Source organism: Vespa crabro, chromosome 3 (assembly GCF_910589235.1).
Source record: "Vespa crabro chromosome 3, iyVesCrab1.2, whole genome shotgun sequence".
Taxonomy (NCBI): Eukaryota; Metazoa; Arthropoda; class Insecta; order Hymenoptera; family Vespidae; genus Vespa; species Vespa crabro.
The window spans coordinates 5,906,050-5,922,303 of NC_060957.1; the positions used below are offsets into that span (position 1 = coordinate 5,906,050).

General features: G+C 31.0%; 2 protein-coding genes across 7 annotated transcripts; one reads left to right on the forward strand and one right to left on the reverse strand.

The window, feature by feature from the left end:
- Window positions 1-1,262: 1,262 nt before the first annotated feature.
- On the forward strand, window positions 1,263-10,752 carry LOC124422587. 3 transcript variants are annotated; one of them, XM_046959247.1, is made up of 7 exons: window positions 1,263-1,721; window positions 5,997-7,858; window positions 7,975-8,138; window positions 8,226-8,352; window positions 8,457-8,714; window positions 8,797-9,018; window positions 9,084-10,752. In XM_046959247.1, exons 2-7 carry the CDS (start codon window positions 6,182-6,184, stop codon window positions 9,540-9,542), a joined length of 2,907 nt encoding a protein of 968 aa, XP_046815203.1. In that variant the 5' UTR covers window positions 1,263-1,721; window positions 5,997-6,181; the 3' UTR covers window positions 9,543-10,752. The 3 variants fall into 3 exon arrangements, with proteins under 3 accessions (XP_046815203.1, XP_046815204.1, XP_046815205.1); XM_046959248.1 differs by lacking the exon at window positions 1,263-1,721 and adding an exon at window positions 4,764-4,869; XM_046959249.1 differs by lacking the exon at window positions 1,263-1,721 and adding an exon at window positions 4,925-5,388.
- On the reverse strand, window positions 10,648-16,254 carry LOC124422589. 4 transcript variants are annotated; one of them, XM_046959251.1, is made up of 8 exons: window positions 15,918-16,254; window positions 14,676-15,012; window positions 14,440-14,552; window positions 14,109-14,327; window positions 13,136-13,554; window positions 12,366-13,071; window positions 12,058-12,292; window positions 10,648-11,952 (listed from the first exon to the last, which is right to left on the reverse strand). In XM_046959251.1, exons 2-8 carry the CDS (start codon window positions 14,809-14,811, stop codon window positions 11,732-11,734), a joined length of 2,049 nt encoding a protein of 682 aa, XP_046815207.1. In that variant the 5' UTR covers window positions 14,812-15,012; window positions 15,918-16,254; the 3' UTR covers window positions 10,648-11,731. The 4 variants fall into 4 exon arrangements, with proteins under 4 accessions (XP_046815207.1, XP_046815208.1, XP_046815206.1 ...); XM_046959252.1 differs by lacking the exon at window positions 15,918-16,254 and having other exon boundaries at window positions 12,366-13,062; window positions 14,676-15,146; XM_046959250.1 differs by lacking the exon at window positions 15,918-16,254 and having other exon boundaries at window positions 14,676-15,146.

The following is a 16,254-nucleotide window of genomic DNA, read 5'->3' on the forward strand; positions in this document are numbered from 1 at the left end:
CTCGATTTGTAGTTTTAAAGTTAGCAAATTAAAAGACCAAAAAAGATAAGTACGGAAAATAAGGAAAATATTCTTATATACCTACACCCATATACATATATGCAATGAATGAAAAGGTTAATGAGGTCTTTTAATTGGAGGTTGCGTCGAGGATTTGTTTGATCGTTAATTTTGAGGAAGCAACAGCACAATCCGGCTTCTCTCTTATCTAATAAAAAATCTATGTTTAAAAGAAACAAAAATTCATTCTATGTTTTTAAGTAAATCCTTTTATTAAATATCTTTAATACTTCATTTGTGTTCAATCTGTACTTTTTCCATTTTCTAATCATGATTTTTATTTCTTTTCATCGGAATAAAAAACTAAAATTGTTGCATATTACTTTTCTTTTCTTGTTTTCTTTTTTTTTTCATTTTCATTTTATAGTACTGAGTTCAAAGCTTCATTATGAAGAGTTGAGATACTCGTACATCTATAAATAGACATGCATGCATATATATATACATACATATGCTTACTGATTATATCAATGTTGCAACGTATTAATAACACTCCCGTGCGATAAGAAAACGCATCAAGATTATTAAAATTTCTCTTATATCGTATAATAGAGGGGTTATCATCTGTCTTTTCTCTTTTTCTTGCTTTCAAATATTTGCTGTGTTTTAAAGAATGATAATTTATATAGTAAAATTACAAAAGGAAAGAAAATAAAAAATAAGAAGATAATAGGACAATAAATGGACAAAACCACATAAATATATGACACATACATACACACAAAGTGTATATATATATATACCTTCACATAAATATATATTGTGTATATATATATATATATATATATATATATGTATATATTATTTATTTTATGTTGCGTATAAACATATACAATTTGCTCATCAAGTATAAAAAATTAATTTTTATATTCTTAAATCTGAAAAAGAAAAAAAATATTTTTATATAAAATATAATATATTCGCGTTTCGTGTAATTTTATTGATTCATTTCAAGCATTATAAATTCAACGAGGATCGCGATTTATCTTCGAACTTCGTGAATATATATATATATATATATATATATATATATATATATATACATATACGTACATATATACAGATAGTAGACACAGCAGTAAAAATGATAATTCGTTTCGTGTTTTCCTCGTATAGTGGCAGTGCGCAAGAGCGAGAGATTCTCGTCATGCGCTCTCAGGAACGCCGGATACAGGTGCGTTGTTTCTGCACCTTCTCTGAATGACGCGTTTTCCGTGCTGCTTACAGTGTTGAACTCACTTCGTTCAGTTTATCGTGTCTCTTCGTAAAGAGAAGTTGTCTTATTATTACGTTCACGAGCGTGCGCACATTCTTTCGTTGAACAACCCTCTCTGTGATCTGAAATTTTTTTCATTTCTCTCTTTCTTTCTTTCTTTCTATCTATTAATCTATCTTTGTCTCCATTTGTTTCGCACGTGTGCGTGCCATCAAAAAAAAAAAAAAAGAAAAACATTTCAGTAAAAAACAAAAATATTTTAAAAAGATCACACCGAAGGTATTACAGTATTTTATTAAAAGGGAATACAATTTTGTGAGAATTTAAAGTTTTGAGAAGAGGAAGAAGGTGTCCATTGTTTTTCCGCGAAAATTCGAAAAGGGGCGAGACATATTTTACTTACGTTTGGATCGATTTCTAGCGAACTTCGGATAAGTCTTTCGTGGTAAGTGGGGTTAATCATTGGTCGGTACTATTGTTCTACGTATTTTTCTTAATTTTGTTTTTTTTTCTTTCTTTTTTCATTTTCTAAAACCCGATTTTTTTCTGTATTAAAAAAGAAATGTACATAATGTGATATTTATAGTTTAACTATATCATAGTAAGTATCGGGATCTATTGAAAAGTTCTGTCCACATAGTGTAAAGTTTTATTTTTTCACTTTTTATATTATGTTAAAGATAAATAAATGAAAGGTGCAGAATTTTTCAATATATAATGTATTTAACATCTGAATATAAATCAACAATTAATTTTGTAATAAAAAAGATAAAATAAGATTTAAAATATAAAGATATATATATATGATAATGTGAAATGATTTTACATAGATAATTAATTAACGTAAAATAAATTAACCGAAGGAGAACGTTCTTGAATTTGACGAAGGAGAAAGGAGGGAATTCGTCTAGACAAAATTTTTATCTATAGTATCCCGGATATAAATTAACTATAGCAAAACGCAATTAAAAATAGTATCTCGTTCATGAAACTACGACGGTTATAAGTTTTCGAAATCGATTTTGGATCTGATCCAAATCTCTTACGTCTAGCATCTGTAAAGAGATATTTTGACAGCACTCTTAACTAAATCAAACCGAGAAAAACGATCGATAAAACTGATATCTTTTTCTCTTTCTTTTTTTTATGAATTAATTATTACTCGTTCGTGATTGAACACTTGCGTACGTTTATATTTCAAGAAGTGTAACACGTGTGTGCTTCGTCTATTGCAGGTAGCATTGCAATCAATTGAAAAATCGTGAAGAAAAGTTAATTAATGAGGATTGATTAATATAATAAAATGTTGCACAAAGACGTTAATGTTACTGTTGTCAATAACTATATGTGTTTACTATATATATTACTATACATGTTTATGTGTGTATTATCATTTAAATGTTTCATTCATTTTTACGAATACATTATAGAGAGTTAAGTAGTATAAGTCAAGAATTTGAAAAGTATTTATACATTTAATTAGGTGATTTGATAATAATTATCAGATCATCTTGCATATATTCATCAATTATTATCATATATTTATAATCCATTATAAGATTTTCCATCCATGTAAATACCCCACCCTGGATATATATATATAGATATATATACATACGTATATATATATACATACGTACATATATATATATACATACGTACATACATACATACATACATATATACGACCTGTCATTCGTCCTTGAGACGATTCTCTGTTTGTCTAAATCGGAGCTCACAGTCTCGTTGTCTTATCTTACTTTTCCTTTTTATTTACGTACATAAAAGAAGACAGTTCAATAAAAAAGAATTGTCGGAAATCTTCACGAATTTGAAGTTCTCTTGACATTTTTATTCGAAAAAAATGTCGATACTATTCGCAAAAGCTGGTCTTTCTCTACATCATATATACATACATGTGTGTGTATATATATATGTGTGTATATAAGTAACATCTATATATATATATATGTTACTTATATCTATCGAGGACTGTGACACTCGAGACTATATCTGTGTCACGCTGTATCGCGTTTGTACATGGCTTCTTGTTAAATGGTAGCAGGTATATATTATACATATTTATGTTTATAATCATTTCAGAATAGAAGATAATTTTGAAATATAATTACTACAATAATTTTGCATATGGGATAGATGGAAATAATTAACTTCGTAAGAAAATTATATTTACACGAAATCATTAATCTCTTTAAGTAATTTGATTGTTAAAAATATGAATAACTGATTTGATCATTTATTTGCATAGGTAACTAATATCCTTTATCGATAGTCATTCCATTTAATACAATTTTCTAGAATCGAGTTGTTTCTCTTTAAAATACGAAGGCTTTTAAAATATTGGATCGATGATCCATCTATAATTGATCTAAAACTACTCGGAATTCCAATAATGATAATCATCCGTATTTGCTTTAATTTTATCGATTTACATAGGATTTTCAGTGCCACGAGGCGTGGCTGTTATGAACGGACGTTCGAAAATAGAAAATAGTGAGCTTTTGCAATCTACCTTTTATACCAGAATATAATTTTAACTTAACTGTTAAAAAACTCACATATTTTCCTATTTGATTTTTTTTCTTTTTTAATAAAAAGAAAAAGTTGTTATTTTTGTCTTTTTGGACTAGCAACATTTTCTTTCCTTTAAATGTGATTTTTATTAATTTTTAAACGAAGTTAATATATCAATATATATGTTAAGATTCGGAAGATCTTGTCTTTATGTTTTTTTCGCCGATAAAAGCGGAGACGCGAAAATCGACCAAGTCGGTCGTCATGGTGATGCCTCTTCCTCCCACCGATGGTAAGCATCGGCTAACCGGGTACTCCTATACGTATATGAGAATATAAATGTTCCCAAAGAAATCTTTTTCTTTCCGTAAAAAAGAGAAGAAGAAGAATCAATTTTTATTTAAAAATTAACGACAGAAATTGAATTAATTGTAATAGTAATAATACTAATGATAATATTGACGTTAACATACAATAAGTACACACACACACACACATACATTACGTTTATATAAATATAGTTGAGAGATTTATATTAGTAATAATAATAATTAAATTAATTAATCACTATTTAATATTCAACCGGGTTAATTGAAATTTCAAACAAAAGGCAGATATGGGAAAATTATTCTTTCATGACAGAAAATAATTTAACAATAAATGGCCTTGAGTTAGCAAAGATTAGATCTGTACACGAGAGAGATGGCTTTGAACTTCGTGCTTAACTATAACGTCGTCCCTGACTTACCAATCGATCGTTGACCTATTAGCACCTATATTACAAGAGAAATGAATATTAACTTTTCTTAATAATAAGTAAGAAAATTAGAAAGAATAAAAGAGTAAAATGAAATTCTTGAGAAAAAAAACATGTCTAACACGAGGATGTATCACGTTTATCTGACGATAAGACTCTTAAATTATGATGACTTTTTAATTTCATTGTTTTTAGCTAGACAGAAATATGGTTTCGTAATTAAGATCGATATAGTCTCTTTAGGAGAATTCATTGTAAACATGAATGAATTTGAAGAGAAAACGTTGAAAAATGAATAAAGGTGAATGCTTGTTATTAACAGCTTAATTACAGATTAATCACGTAACCACATGATAATAGGTTGTTCATTTACGTCATAACAATTTACGTTTTAACAAATGTGACATTGATTACGTAATACGAGATCTTCCGATAACAAATAACAATTACAATTATTTCACTTAAATTGTGATAAACACGTAATTAACAAGTGAGAATAATTGTCTATAATAATTTTATAAAGCAACGAAGTGATTATTTTTTATATTTATTATTTTTAGCTTTTTAATTAGTTTTCTGTTAATTAATCAATTTTATTTTTCAGTTTTAAAGGAAATAGAGTTAATTTTTGCACTCAAAATCCTGCATGCTGTACGTTTAACCAGTCCTGTAGATGCTAATTCCTAATTTTTTTTTCTTTTCGTAATTTATCTATTTAGCTCCATTTTTATTATTATTTGCTCAAACCGTCAAGTGTCGCACGCACTTTTCTACGCCCACACATGCTTGCACGTATTTTAGTCTTTACACTACCTCGACGGTGAGTAACTAATTGTATTATTTATTATAAATAAATTGTTCTTCCTTTTTGAGAGTGTTAACTAATTATCAGTTGTAAATAACATTATATGTATTGTATAATAATAATAAACGGCAATATCCAGAGAAAATGTCGAATTCATTAAGAATTTCTAAAGATAAATTATTGAAACAAATTAAAGAATATTGCACAACGATGGATTATTCTTCAAAACTTTTGTTAATATTGTTGATCAATTCTAATGGCTTTCTTGTAACAGTGGACGTACAAATTATTGAAAGTGTGACGAAGAGTTCGTCATATACAAGACGATGTCTTGCTATCATTAATCGGACATAATTGAAAGATAGTTGTCTGTAGATAGTATGTAGGTAGATGTCGAGAAAAACAGTGACCCCATTGTCTACTAGTTGCTTGATAATAGCAGTAGCAATACAAACGAGAACAAGTCTACTTTATCTGGTTAATCATTTCATTTTATTCCATTTATTTTGTTAATATTTGTTCTCTTTAATTTCTTTTTTTATAATATTGTTTTCTTTCTAATTATCCCGATTGAATCGATCAAGAAGTTTAATAATAAAATACCACAATATTATTGTTCATAGGACGAAGAAATCGAGAAAGCGTGCATGCTGAAACGATTGACATTCGAGGTATCCGAGCACGGCTGGAAGGTCCTTATGGTAGGAGAAAGGCGTGGCAGATCTATTCCGGGCGAGATCCAAGGGCTAAAGGGTTGGCCCCGTCGTTGGATCCACTCGGGCAATAGTTATATTTAAAAGCCGTGAAAATGGCCGATCGGAGAAATACAAGATACGTTGAAGATCATGATAATGATATCAATAGACTTCCGATGCCCTTGGGAAATTCGGAGATCAATATAGATAATGATTGTTGCAATAGTAACAATAATAATAACAACATTAACGATAATAATGATCGAATAGTTATGGTATATCCGGAGAAGGATTTGATCAATAGTCGATTATCTTCAAATGATATTAAAAATTTATATCCGAGGAGAAGGGCACCTATCGTTGGTTGGCATAATGGAAGTCCAACAATATTCCCAAGTTCTCCTTGCAGAACTCCTGAACCTGATTTTTTTAATAGAATCGATTTCGACGGCCATATCAGCGATACTTCGTCGTCCAAAAGTTCAGGTATTTGTCAAGATTCAGGTAACACCGAGGATTTGAGTAGTCTAGCTGATGAAAGATTACTTGAATCAACACCAGCTCGTACGATAGACAGAAGTATAGAATCTTTATCACCGGATAAGGACACTCTCCTGACAATGTCACCTGATAATTTCGGTAGAAATCGAATACTGAGTTTGGAAGATGAATTAGGAGATAAGTTTGATTTCCTGAGTCCTGACACAGATGGTACGGAGGATAATAGAATGTTCTCAACCACAGGGGAACATCGTTTGATCTTTCCAAATTCGATGATAGAATCAAAAAAGAGTCCTCCGACAAAAAATCCAAATAATGACGATTCAATAATACCAATTATTATAGCCAATCCTGGATATCAAGGAGACATAAAAGACATCAGCGATTTTGACAGTGCCGTTGATTTGGAGAATGATCTCGATTCTACAATCGCAGATAAGGAAGTTAACAAAAAACCACGTATACCAGACGGTGGTTGGGGATGGGTAGTCGTTTTAGCCTCTCTGATAATCTCCATGATAGCCGACGGAGTATCCTTCAGTTTTGGCTTGCTTTATATCGAATTTCTTAAAGAATTTGGAGCTAGCAAGGCGAAAACAGCTTGGATTGGTTCTTTGTTCATGGCTGTACCATTGTTATCTGGTCCTGTCATGTCTGCTTTAGTGGATCGTTACGGTTGTAGGAAGATGACGATCCTTGGAGGTCTTATTTCGGGATTAGGTTTTGTTCTGAGCTGCTTCAGCAACACCATCGAGGTAATGTACTTGACATTTGGCGTCATAGCGGGTTTGGGCTTAGGTTTGTGCTACGTCACTGCGGTCGTGAGCATCGCTTATTGGTTTGACAAGAAGCGTACCTTAGCTGTAGGTCTTGGGGCATGTGGTACCGGTATTGGTACTTTTGTTTACGCACCGATGACAACTTTCTTCATCGAGGAATATGGTTGGCGTGGTACTTGTCTCATGTTGGCTGGTACATTCTTTAACATGATTGTTTGCGGTGCAGTCATGCGTGATCCGAAATGGTGGATCTTGGAACAAAAGAAACAGGCATTGTCTTCTCCGAAGAAATCGAACACCATCAAATCCGAGGTCGATGGTTCGTTCCATGGGTTTTCTGATGAATTTCCAGGCGTCGAGGAAATTCGACAGATGTTGAAGAGTGGCAAAACGGAATACCTACTTCAAAGTCTTGGTACTAGCACAGCAACACCTAATCGAGCTGCCACGCGTGGTTCAACTTTCAGAAGTGTCGTCAATTTGCCTACTTTCGTCAAGGAGTGCGAGAAGGTAGGATGTAAATTATAATGATCAACTTGGTTGAACGATTTAGAGCCGAAGTTATTGCCTCTTTTTGGAAACGAAGATAAGCGATAAGGAGAAATATCTGTTTACGAGGATTTCAGGTGCCTTTGGAAGTTTTAGAATCACTCTCCGTTAATTCAAGACTCTACAATGTCATTCTAGAAAATTATCCGAATCTTTTGAAGTGTCGAAGTCTCTCGGATAAATTAGTGGATGATTCTATGGGAGATGATTACAAGAAATCTGGCGTCACTATGTCTATGAGGTTTATAGATTTAATTTTTTTATTACGTTAAATTCTGTACTATATTCTTGACTCGATATAATATTCAAATCATTTATATTTCGTTAGGATCAAGAAAGCTGACGAAAATAAGAATATTCATCCAGAATATCAAGAAACAATTAATGGCGATAAGAAAATTTTGAATGACGTCAACGAAACCAGTTACTTCATAAAAAAGGACATTGTGATACCAGTAAGTTTTACTTTAGAAGATATGGAAAAAAGTTTAAAATAGAAAAAAAGATTAGTATAATATATACATTAGTATTACATGTGTTCCGTGTTGGATGATTTAAGATGACTGATAACGAAAAGGTAAAATCGAGACATCATATACCTGGTTTGACGGATGGAGTCGTCAGGACGGATTCGTTGCCTTGGCTGAGAAGGCAATTTAGCACAAATACACACTACTTCAAAGATATTAGGGTTCATAGAAATTCAGTTATGTATCGAGGTGCAGCATTAAATCTTCAGAAATATAGATTAAGAGCCAGTAGCTGTCCAAATATTTATAAAAATAGTATGACTACGTTAGCGAAGGAAAGCGAAGAGGTAAAATTATTTGAATATAATAAAAATGATTTTGATTTGACGAATATTTAATAGAAATATTTAAAAAAATCTTTTTTTCTAGAAATGGTATAGCGAATTAGTAAATATATTGAAAGGTATGATGGATTTTTCGATGTTTCTGGAGTTTCATTTTCTGTTGATGTCGCTCTCGACGATATTATTATTCACTTGGTTTATCGTACCTTACTTCTACCTTGCCGAACATCTTACTAGAAATGGTTACTCTGATTCTGATTGTGCTAATCTCCTTAGCATTATTGGTATAACGAATACAATTGGAATGGTAAGTCAAAACATGCGTAATAGAAAAAAATCACTAACAGAGTTATAGTCTTGGTAATTTTACAGATCGGTCTTGGATGGGCAGGTGATCAACCCTGGATGAACGTCAGCAAAACATATGCTTGTTGTTTGGCTATCTGTGGTATATCTACGATTCTGATGTCTACGTTTACTATGTATTACATCCCACTGATTATCACATCTGCATCTTTTGGACTCTTCTTCGCCAGTAGTTTTAGTTTCACGCCAGTTATTCTGGTTGAGTTAATACCCTTGGAAAGATTTACCACTGCTTATGGTCTGACTCTGCTCTGTCAGGGTATAGGTAATCTTTTAGGGCCACCGCTGGCCGGTTGGCTATTCGATATAACGAATTCTTGGGAAATGTCTTTCACGATGGCTGGTTTATGGATCATTATAGCTGGTCTTTTGATAGGTGTTATACCTTTTACAAAAAATCGAAAGATTTGGGGTAGCGGCCTTATCGAAATGGAACGGTTAACTTTGACACAAAACCAAGCATAGTTGAATTTTTTTTTTGATTGATGTCTAGTAGATATATTAGAAGCGTGATATAGCCATCAATTAATTGTTCTGTTTTAATTAATAGAAAAGTGAAAATCGAATGCGAGAATAACTTATAATGTTAATTAATTCCTTTTCTTAGTACAAGTTTTTCTCTGTATTATTATTTGGTGTATAACATCTTGTTGAAACAATCGAAACTTCAGCCAATTATTGGATAAATTCAAATCGTACTATCTTTTTACACATATACCTATTGTGCCAGGACATACAGTCCTTATTTCTAGTCCTAAAGTAATAATAGCGAGCATCACGAACAATTCTTTATTGATAATCATTTTCGAATATTATGTGATTGATTTATTCGTTCGTTTATTATTTTATTTAACATTATTATGATTCGAATATGTTCATATTATAAATTTTCTATAATTATATATTTATATGAATATTGAGTTGAGCAAATGAAAATTGACGTCACTTCATACTTGGTCGATAATTGGAATTTGCTAACGTTATCCGTCAGTAAGAAACATTTTTCAAGCGCCTTCGATATGCAACACAGTCTTTTTTACGTATACATGCGTTGCTTATCATAAAGTTTCTTACTAACAGATGGCACTCGTAAGCGGTTATTGATCAAGTATAAAGCATTACATATTTACAGGCGGCTTAATATTCGTATAAATAATTGTAAATCAATATATGATTTTTTCTTTTTTGACATTTCGATTAATTTCGAAGGTTCTAATCGAAAACAAGAAATTCTCTATAGTCGTGCCTAATAAAAGATGTGCCTTCGATGTACTTAGGAGCAGAATTTTGCAGGGCTTCCGAGCATCGAAGCTATCGATGAATAGTTGCGCGAACAAAAATTTCATAATTTAAGTATGTGTATCTTATAAACATATATACAACGAAATTCGTAATACATTTACGATTCAAGAAATAATTATATGCTGATATGCGTGTTCTTTATCTTCATACATATTATAACAACTGTATATCACAAATTTCTTCAAAATAATGACTTTTCAAAAGACGGAGAGAATATCTCTTCAAGGTATTTCATGAAATTGCATTAACGGTCAATTGATCTCTATAATTAATTTTAGAAAGATTATTTTATTCAATTTAATTAGAAATAATACAGTTCAAATGTAAAGAACAATTCGCATTTTAAACTGATTAAAGCTGATTTCGTGATTAATAAGATCTTTTTGTCTTGCCCTAACTCATCTCCTAACAATCAAAAGTTCAAATTCTCTACAATATATATGTAAAAGAATTTTCGACAAAATTTATGCGCACGTTGACTGACAATAAGATATACACTCTTCATGAGTATATCTTATCTTTAAGAGACAAAACAAACATAATATTCAAATGTATGTTTTTGTTCTTAATAGCGTAATAAACGCGTTAAGAATAATCAAATTACAACTTATAATGTTTTCATTTATATTTAAAAAAATCAAATAATCTTTATTAAGTCTCAAATTGTGTAAAGAGAAAAATACTGAAGAAAAGAAAATCCGTCCAATAAAAAATTATTGAGTGTCGTTCAATTGATCTTCATTTCTCGAGTAATATTAATTTATCTTGTTTATAAAGATTAATTCAAGAGAAATAAGTAAATTTACTTTCTTCTTACATCTCTTATATATCATTATAAATAACATCAAAAAATTTTTCCAACGTATAATCTGTACATTGTAAATATCATGTTCCATAAAAGTCAAATGTTACATGTTAAGTATGTACGTAACACGAAATAATATTGTTCACACAGATACTTTCCCTGTGTTGATTGATACACACTCGAAGGACGGAAGAATAAATAACGTGGAAGGCAAGAAATCGATAAGTTAGCCGAGATTTGGGTCAGCTCCTTTCAGTAGGATTTCACTTTGACGTCAAGTCTTTGTTGGACTTATAAATCAATCACACGTGTATGTATTATATATATTATGTATATGATTTATATATATATATATATATATATATATATGATTTGCGTGTGGGTATGTGCACAAATGATAAGATATCTTTCTCGTTTTCTTTGTCTTAATTCTAAACGAAAAAAAATCCTGGAATGAAAAATATATTCTTCTAAATGTTTCAAAATGAACGACGAGAAACGTTTCGTTGTCCTGGAGATCCAAAAGTTAGGACATATAATAATTCTATCAATATCCAGGTGATGTAGTTGGACTAGCTGAATGTGGACTTGGACTACGGCTCTGGTGTTCTAACACTGGAGTTTTTGGAACACCAACGATCGCGGAAAGATTTTGTAGACTTTTGGGGAATGTCCTGGTTATAATCGAATGCTGTGGACCAATTAGGGCATCTCCCATAACACCTAAGCGCACTCCATTACCATACCTGTGCAGAGTTATCGACATATCTACGAAGAAAAAGGAATTGATTGGATTATACTTATGATAATCTTCAAAGAAAATCATTGAGAAAGTCATATATAAAAAAAAAGAAATAAATAAAAATAATTTACTGCAATTTCCTTGAGGTGGTCTCCAGTAAACTGCAGCATCTACACCTTCTAGTTGTAGATCGCCATCAACATGAGTTAGAGACAATGAATATCTTCTCGATAATTGATTGAGTATCAATTTAAGAAGTATCGAAGGAAAAATTGAAGAAATCAGACCACGTGATATTTCGGTTGCTGTGATGGCATAAATGGCACTCTGTTTTGCTCTAGTTTCTTGTACATTTCTTTGTATCACCTTGGAAAAATGTAGGAGAAGAGTTATATAAGTTTATAGAATTCGAAATAATTTCATTTGTAAAATCGTTTACCTGAAGAATCTCAAGTAGATCGTCTTCGAAAAGTGGAGTTCTCGTTGGTAAAGCCAAACAGACAATACCTCTAGTTTCATGATTATGCAAGAAAATAGCTTTTTGATTGACGAATTTTGCTGTAGTTAAAACGTCGTCTGGAATTCTAACGCCAGAATGTCTAAAATATTCCTTTAGAGAGTCGACAATAGCTGTTAAAAGGATTTCAGCGTCTGTAGCTCCTGTCACACTGGAAATCTTTTTCAATACATCCAAACTGACCTCTTCGGACCAAGCCACGACTTTTCTACCACAGGGTGATATCGTTTGCAATCGATTCGCTTGAGGATGTTTCAAGAAAAGCTCCTCCAATATCAACTTTGGAGCTCCTATTGCGATCCACATAATGGAGAAGACTTCGATCGTTGCTTGGATTATCAATGGCAGATAGCACCAGATCATCGAAATCAAAGTATCCGGATAGAAATGTTTGTACTTCGATTGCAGGGCTTGAAATTCTCGAAAAATCAATATAGGTGTCTTCAAAGTTACTATGATAAGTAGATACCATGACCAGGCTAAGATTGCATAGATGGTATCAATTGGATGAAGAGTTCTTAGAACGGCATAGAATATTATGAAGACTCCAAAGTTTCTTTTATTAACTTCTCTTTGAAGTATAATGAAGAAATCAAAGAATCTGAGGCCTTCGGATTTTCTGTATTGTTTGAAAATTAAGAAAGATTAAAGTCAATATATATAAGTTCATTATAGATCAATTCATTTTCTACCTAGTCAATTCCTTTGAAGTGGCTACCAAAACAATCACACAAATTTTAACGCATTGAAAGACTCCTATTCGTTTCTTCATTATTTCAGGTCGTTCAATAGGATCATTATTGCAAAGAAACTCGTTCCAATAATTACTGAAGTTTTCTGTAAGCTTCTGATGAAGACGAGGTAGCGCCGAAGGTTCAACATAAAGATTCGTGAATGGTGAATCACTTTCTTCGCAAGCCCAATTTTCGGTTGAATATTTCAAAGGTAGGAAATCAGCAAGGGATAGATGTTCCAAACGAAGTAGCAAATGATGAACCCGAACCAAACAAATTTGATACTCCTCACCACGAAAGAAACAATTTATCACATTTATCTGCCATGGAGATCGACCGGCCGGGAGAAATTTTGAAGTTACATCACTCACGTAATCCTAAAAAAACATGTTATTTTTCAAGAAAACACGGAACGCACATAAATTCTCACACTGCATTTAATCTCCCATTCCAAAAGAGTGAACTTCGACTTACGCTTATTTATTAATTAAATTTATCTATATCTTACATTTAAACGATTTAAAAAATGCGCGGGAACATTATGCTCATTAAACGAACTGTGAATCACATATTATTATTCGTTCTCTTAAACTTCACATGAAAAATCCTGTCCAATAATTTCGATTATGTAGAAAATGTAACCTATCTTTGATTTAGTTGTAATCGCGATGGTTTTACTGTTTTCGTAGAAATTTATAAGCGACAAGTTTTACTTAACTGAGTATTTTCTGTGATAAAAAAGGTCAAGATTACATTTCCGTGCGTTTGCACGCAGTTTCAAACGTGTTAGCATCTACACATACATATATATGCGTACATACACGCGCTGCGCGCGCACGCACGCATACATACACGCATGCACGTACTTATATATGTAATGACTTAAATGATCTCATTAGAGTACCCCATTAAGCAATCTCTTTATCAAAACCTGTATATTGGATTCGGTGAGAGGCCTGCCTCGGAATGAACATGGTGAATTTAAGAGATGATTGTCCACAGAAAATTGTTCGTTATCTTTCCAAACATAAAGACCCCATTTTGTTGTCAAAGTTAATCTCAAGAATTTCTTTTTCGATGTCAGATGTAACAGATGACTTCTCGTACCTTCGGCTATTGATCGACCTTGAACCAGCAAAGTATATATACCCTACGGAAAAAGAAAAGAAAGAAAAGAAAAAGATATCCTAAATTGTTATCTGACAAATGTAATAATTTCCCATTGATATTTTGGTAATTATTTTGTGTTAATTAATACTCACGTGATTTCTACCCTGATCCAAAATACTGCGAATACTATTTTCCTCGACGACAATATAATTAGGATATTTCCACTTGACGAAATTAATCCAACACTTTCTTGACCATGATAAAGCTTGAAGAAGAAAAAAATCGAGAAATTAGAGTAACGAATTCATTGGTCTTTTGAGGTCTCAAATGTCTTTCGTTAAAAAATTATTCACGTTCTTCTGATTACATTGAAATTATTAAAAATTACCAGGATAAAAAAAAAGGAAGAACGGCAGTGAAATAAATACGAGTAATGTGACAAAAACAAGATTTGTTAGAATTGCTAGACTAAAGAGATCCATCAGCTCGAACGATGAAGATGAGGAAGATGAAACAACAGCCATGACCTTGAACCAGTTGTAATTTTTTCCTTTCTTTCGGGACACTTAACTAACACAGAGCGAATTATTTCGGAAATATAATAGAAACTATTATAGAAAGTCGATTCACGATCGAAGTGTTTTCGCTTACTACAGACTCATACTACTGCTCGCACAGATTACTCGGCGATTCTCTTTGATTGGTGACCCCGGTCGATCCCGTCGCTGAAACAGAAAAGGATAGGAAACTTTAACTGTAACATTTACGAGATATTACAATTTTAAAGCTACTACTCTACTTCTCTTTCTTTATTCTTTCTTGAACAGAGCTTCAGTAAGCCGAATTGTAAATCGATCAATAATTTAATAATAATAATAATAATAATAATAATAATAATAATAATAATAATTAATATGTTATAATAATAATAATAATAATAATAATAATAATAATAATAATAATAATAATAATAGTAATATATATAATAGTAATATATATATATATATATATAATAATAATAGTAATATATAATAATAGTAATATAATAATAATAATTATAATAATTACTATTATTATTATTATTATTATTATTATTATTGTTATTATTATTATCATTATTATTATTATTATTATTATTATTATTATTTTTGTTATTATTATTGTTATTATTATTGTTATTATTATTATTATTATTGTTATTATTATTGTTATTATTATTATTATTATTATTATTATTATTATTATTATTATTATTATTATTATTATTATTATTATTATTATTATTGTTATTATTATTGTTATTATTATTGTTATTGTTTTTATTTTTATTATTATTTTTATTATTATTATTTATTATTTATTATTATTATTTATTATTATTATTATTATTTATTCGAAGGCAAATAAATTAATAAAAACTTCGGAAACATAAGTATGTTATAAAAAAGAAAGCCTTTTAATCAATTTTTACGAATTCACAATAATATTTGGAAATTCTTTTGTATGGAAAAAATTTCTTTTTCCACAAAATTCTTTTTCTTCGTATAAAGAAAAAATAAACTTAATTGATGTTCAATAAACAAGAAACACTGTTACAAATCGTGCAAACTTCTTTTTCTTTCTTTCTTACTCTCATTATTATCAACGAATCGTTCGAACATGGTTTTAATTATAGTCACCACGATAGATAATTCTTTGGAATATTTCGACCTTTTATCTAGATTTGACATAAAAAATGCCGTGTTCAAATTTTCAATGTAAATGTAAGAGAAATTTGGCCTCGCGTTCCGTCGCGCCACCACGTCACTGCAATCGTACTTTACGTTACTGCTCGCACGCGGATTTAAACGATATGCACGTGAATTTAGAAAAGATACGGCTCTTATCATCTACACGTGCGGATGCTGAGTTAGTGCCATTCTTGATTTCTTATTTTCCTTTTTTTATTACTTTCTTTTCTTTTTCAT

What these genes read in the sequence shown, in the direction of transcription:
- LOC124422587 (XM_046959247.1), top strand. Translation starts at nt 6,182, where the DNA reads ATGGCCGATCGGAGAAATACAAGATACGTTGAAGATCATGATAATGAT. An exon ending in TAGCGAAGGAAAGCGAAGAG is followed by an intron (nt 8,715 to 8,796) that starts GTAAAATTATTT and finishes CTTTTTTTCTAG; the next exon opens with AAATGGTATAGCGAATTAGT. An exon ending in TAACGAATACAATTGGAATG is followed by an intron (nt 9,019 to 9,083) that starts GTAAGTCAAAAC and finishes GTAATTTTACAG; the next exon opens with ATCGGTCTTGGATGGGCAGG.
- LOC124422589 (XM_046959251.1), bottom strand. Translation starts at nt 14,811, where the DNA reads ATGGCTGTTGTTTCATCTTCCTCATCTTCATCGTTCGAGCTGATGGAT. An exon ending in ACTTCAAAGGAATTGACTAG is followed by an intron (nt 13,072 to 13,135) that starts GTAGAAAATGAA and finishes CTTAATTTTCAA; the next exon opens with ACAATACAGAAAATCCGAAG. An exon ending in ATCTACTTGAGATTCTTCAG is followed by an intron (nt 12,293 to 12,365) that starts GTAAACGATTTT and finishes CATTTTTCCAAG; the next exon opens with GTGATACAAAGAAATGTACA.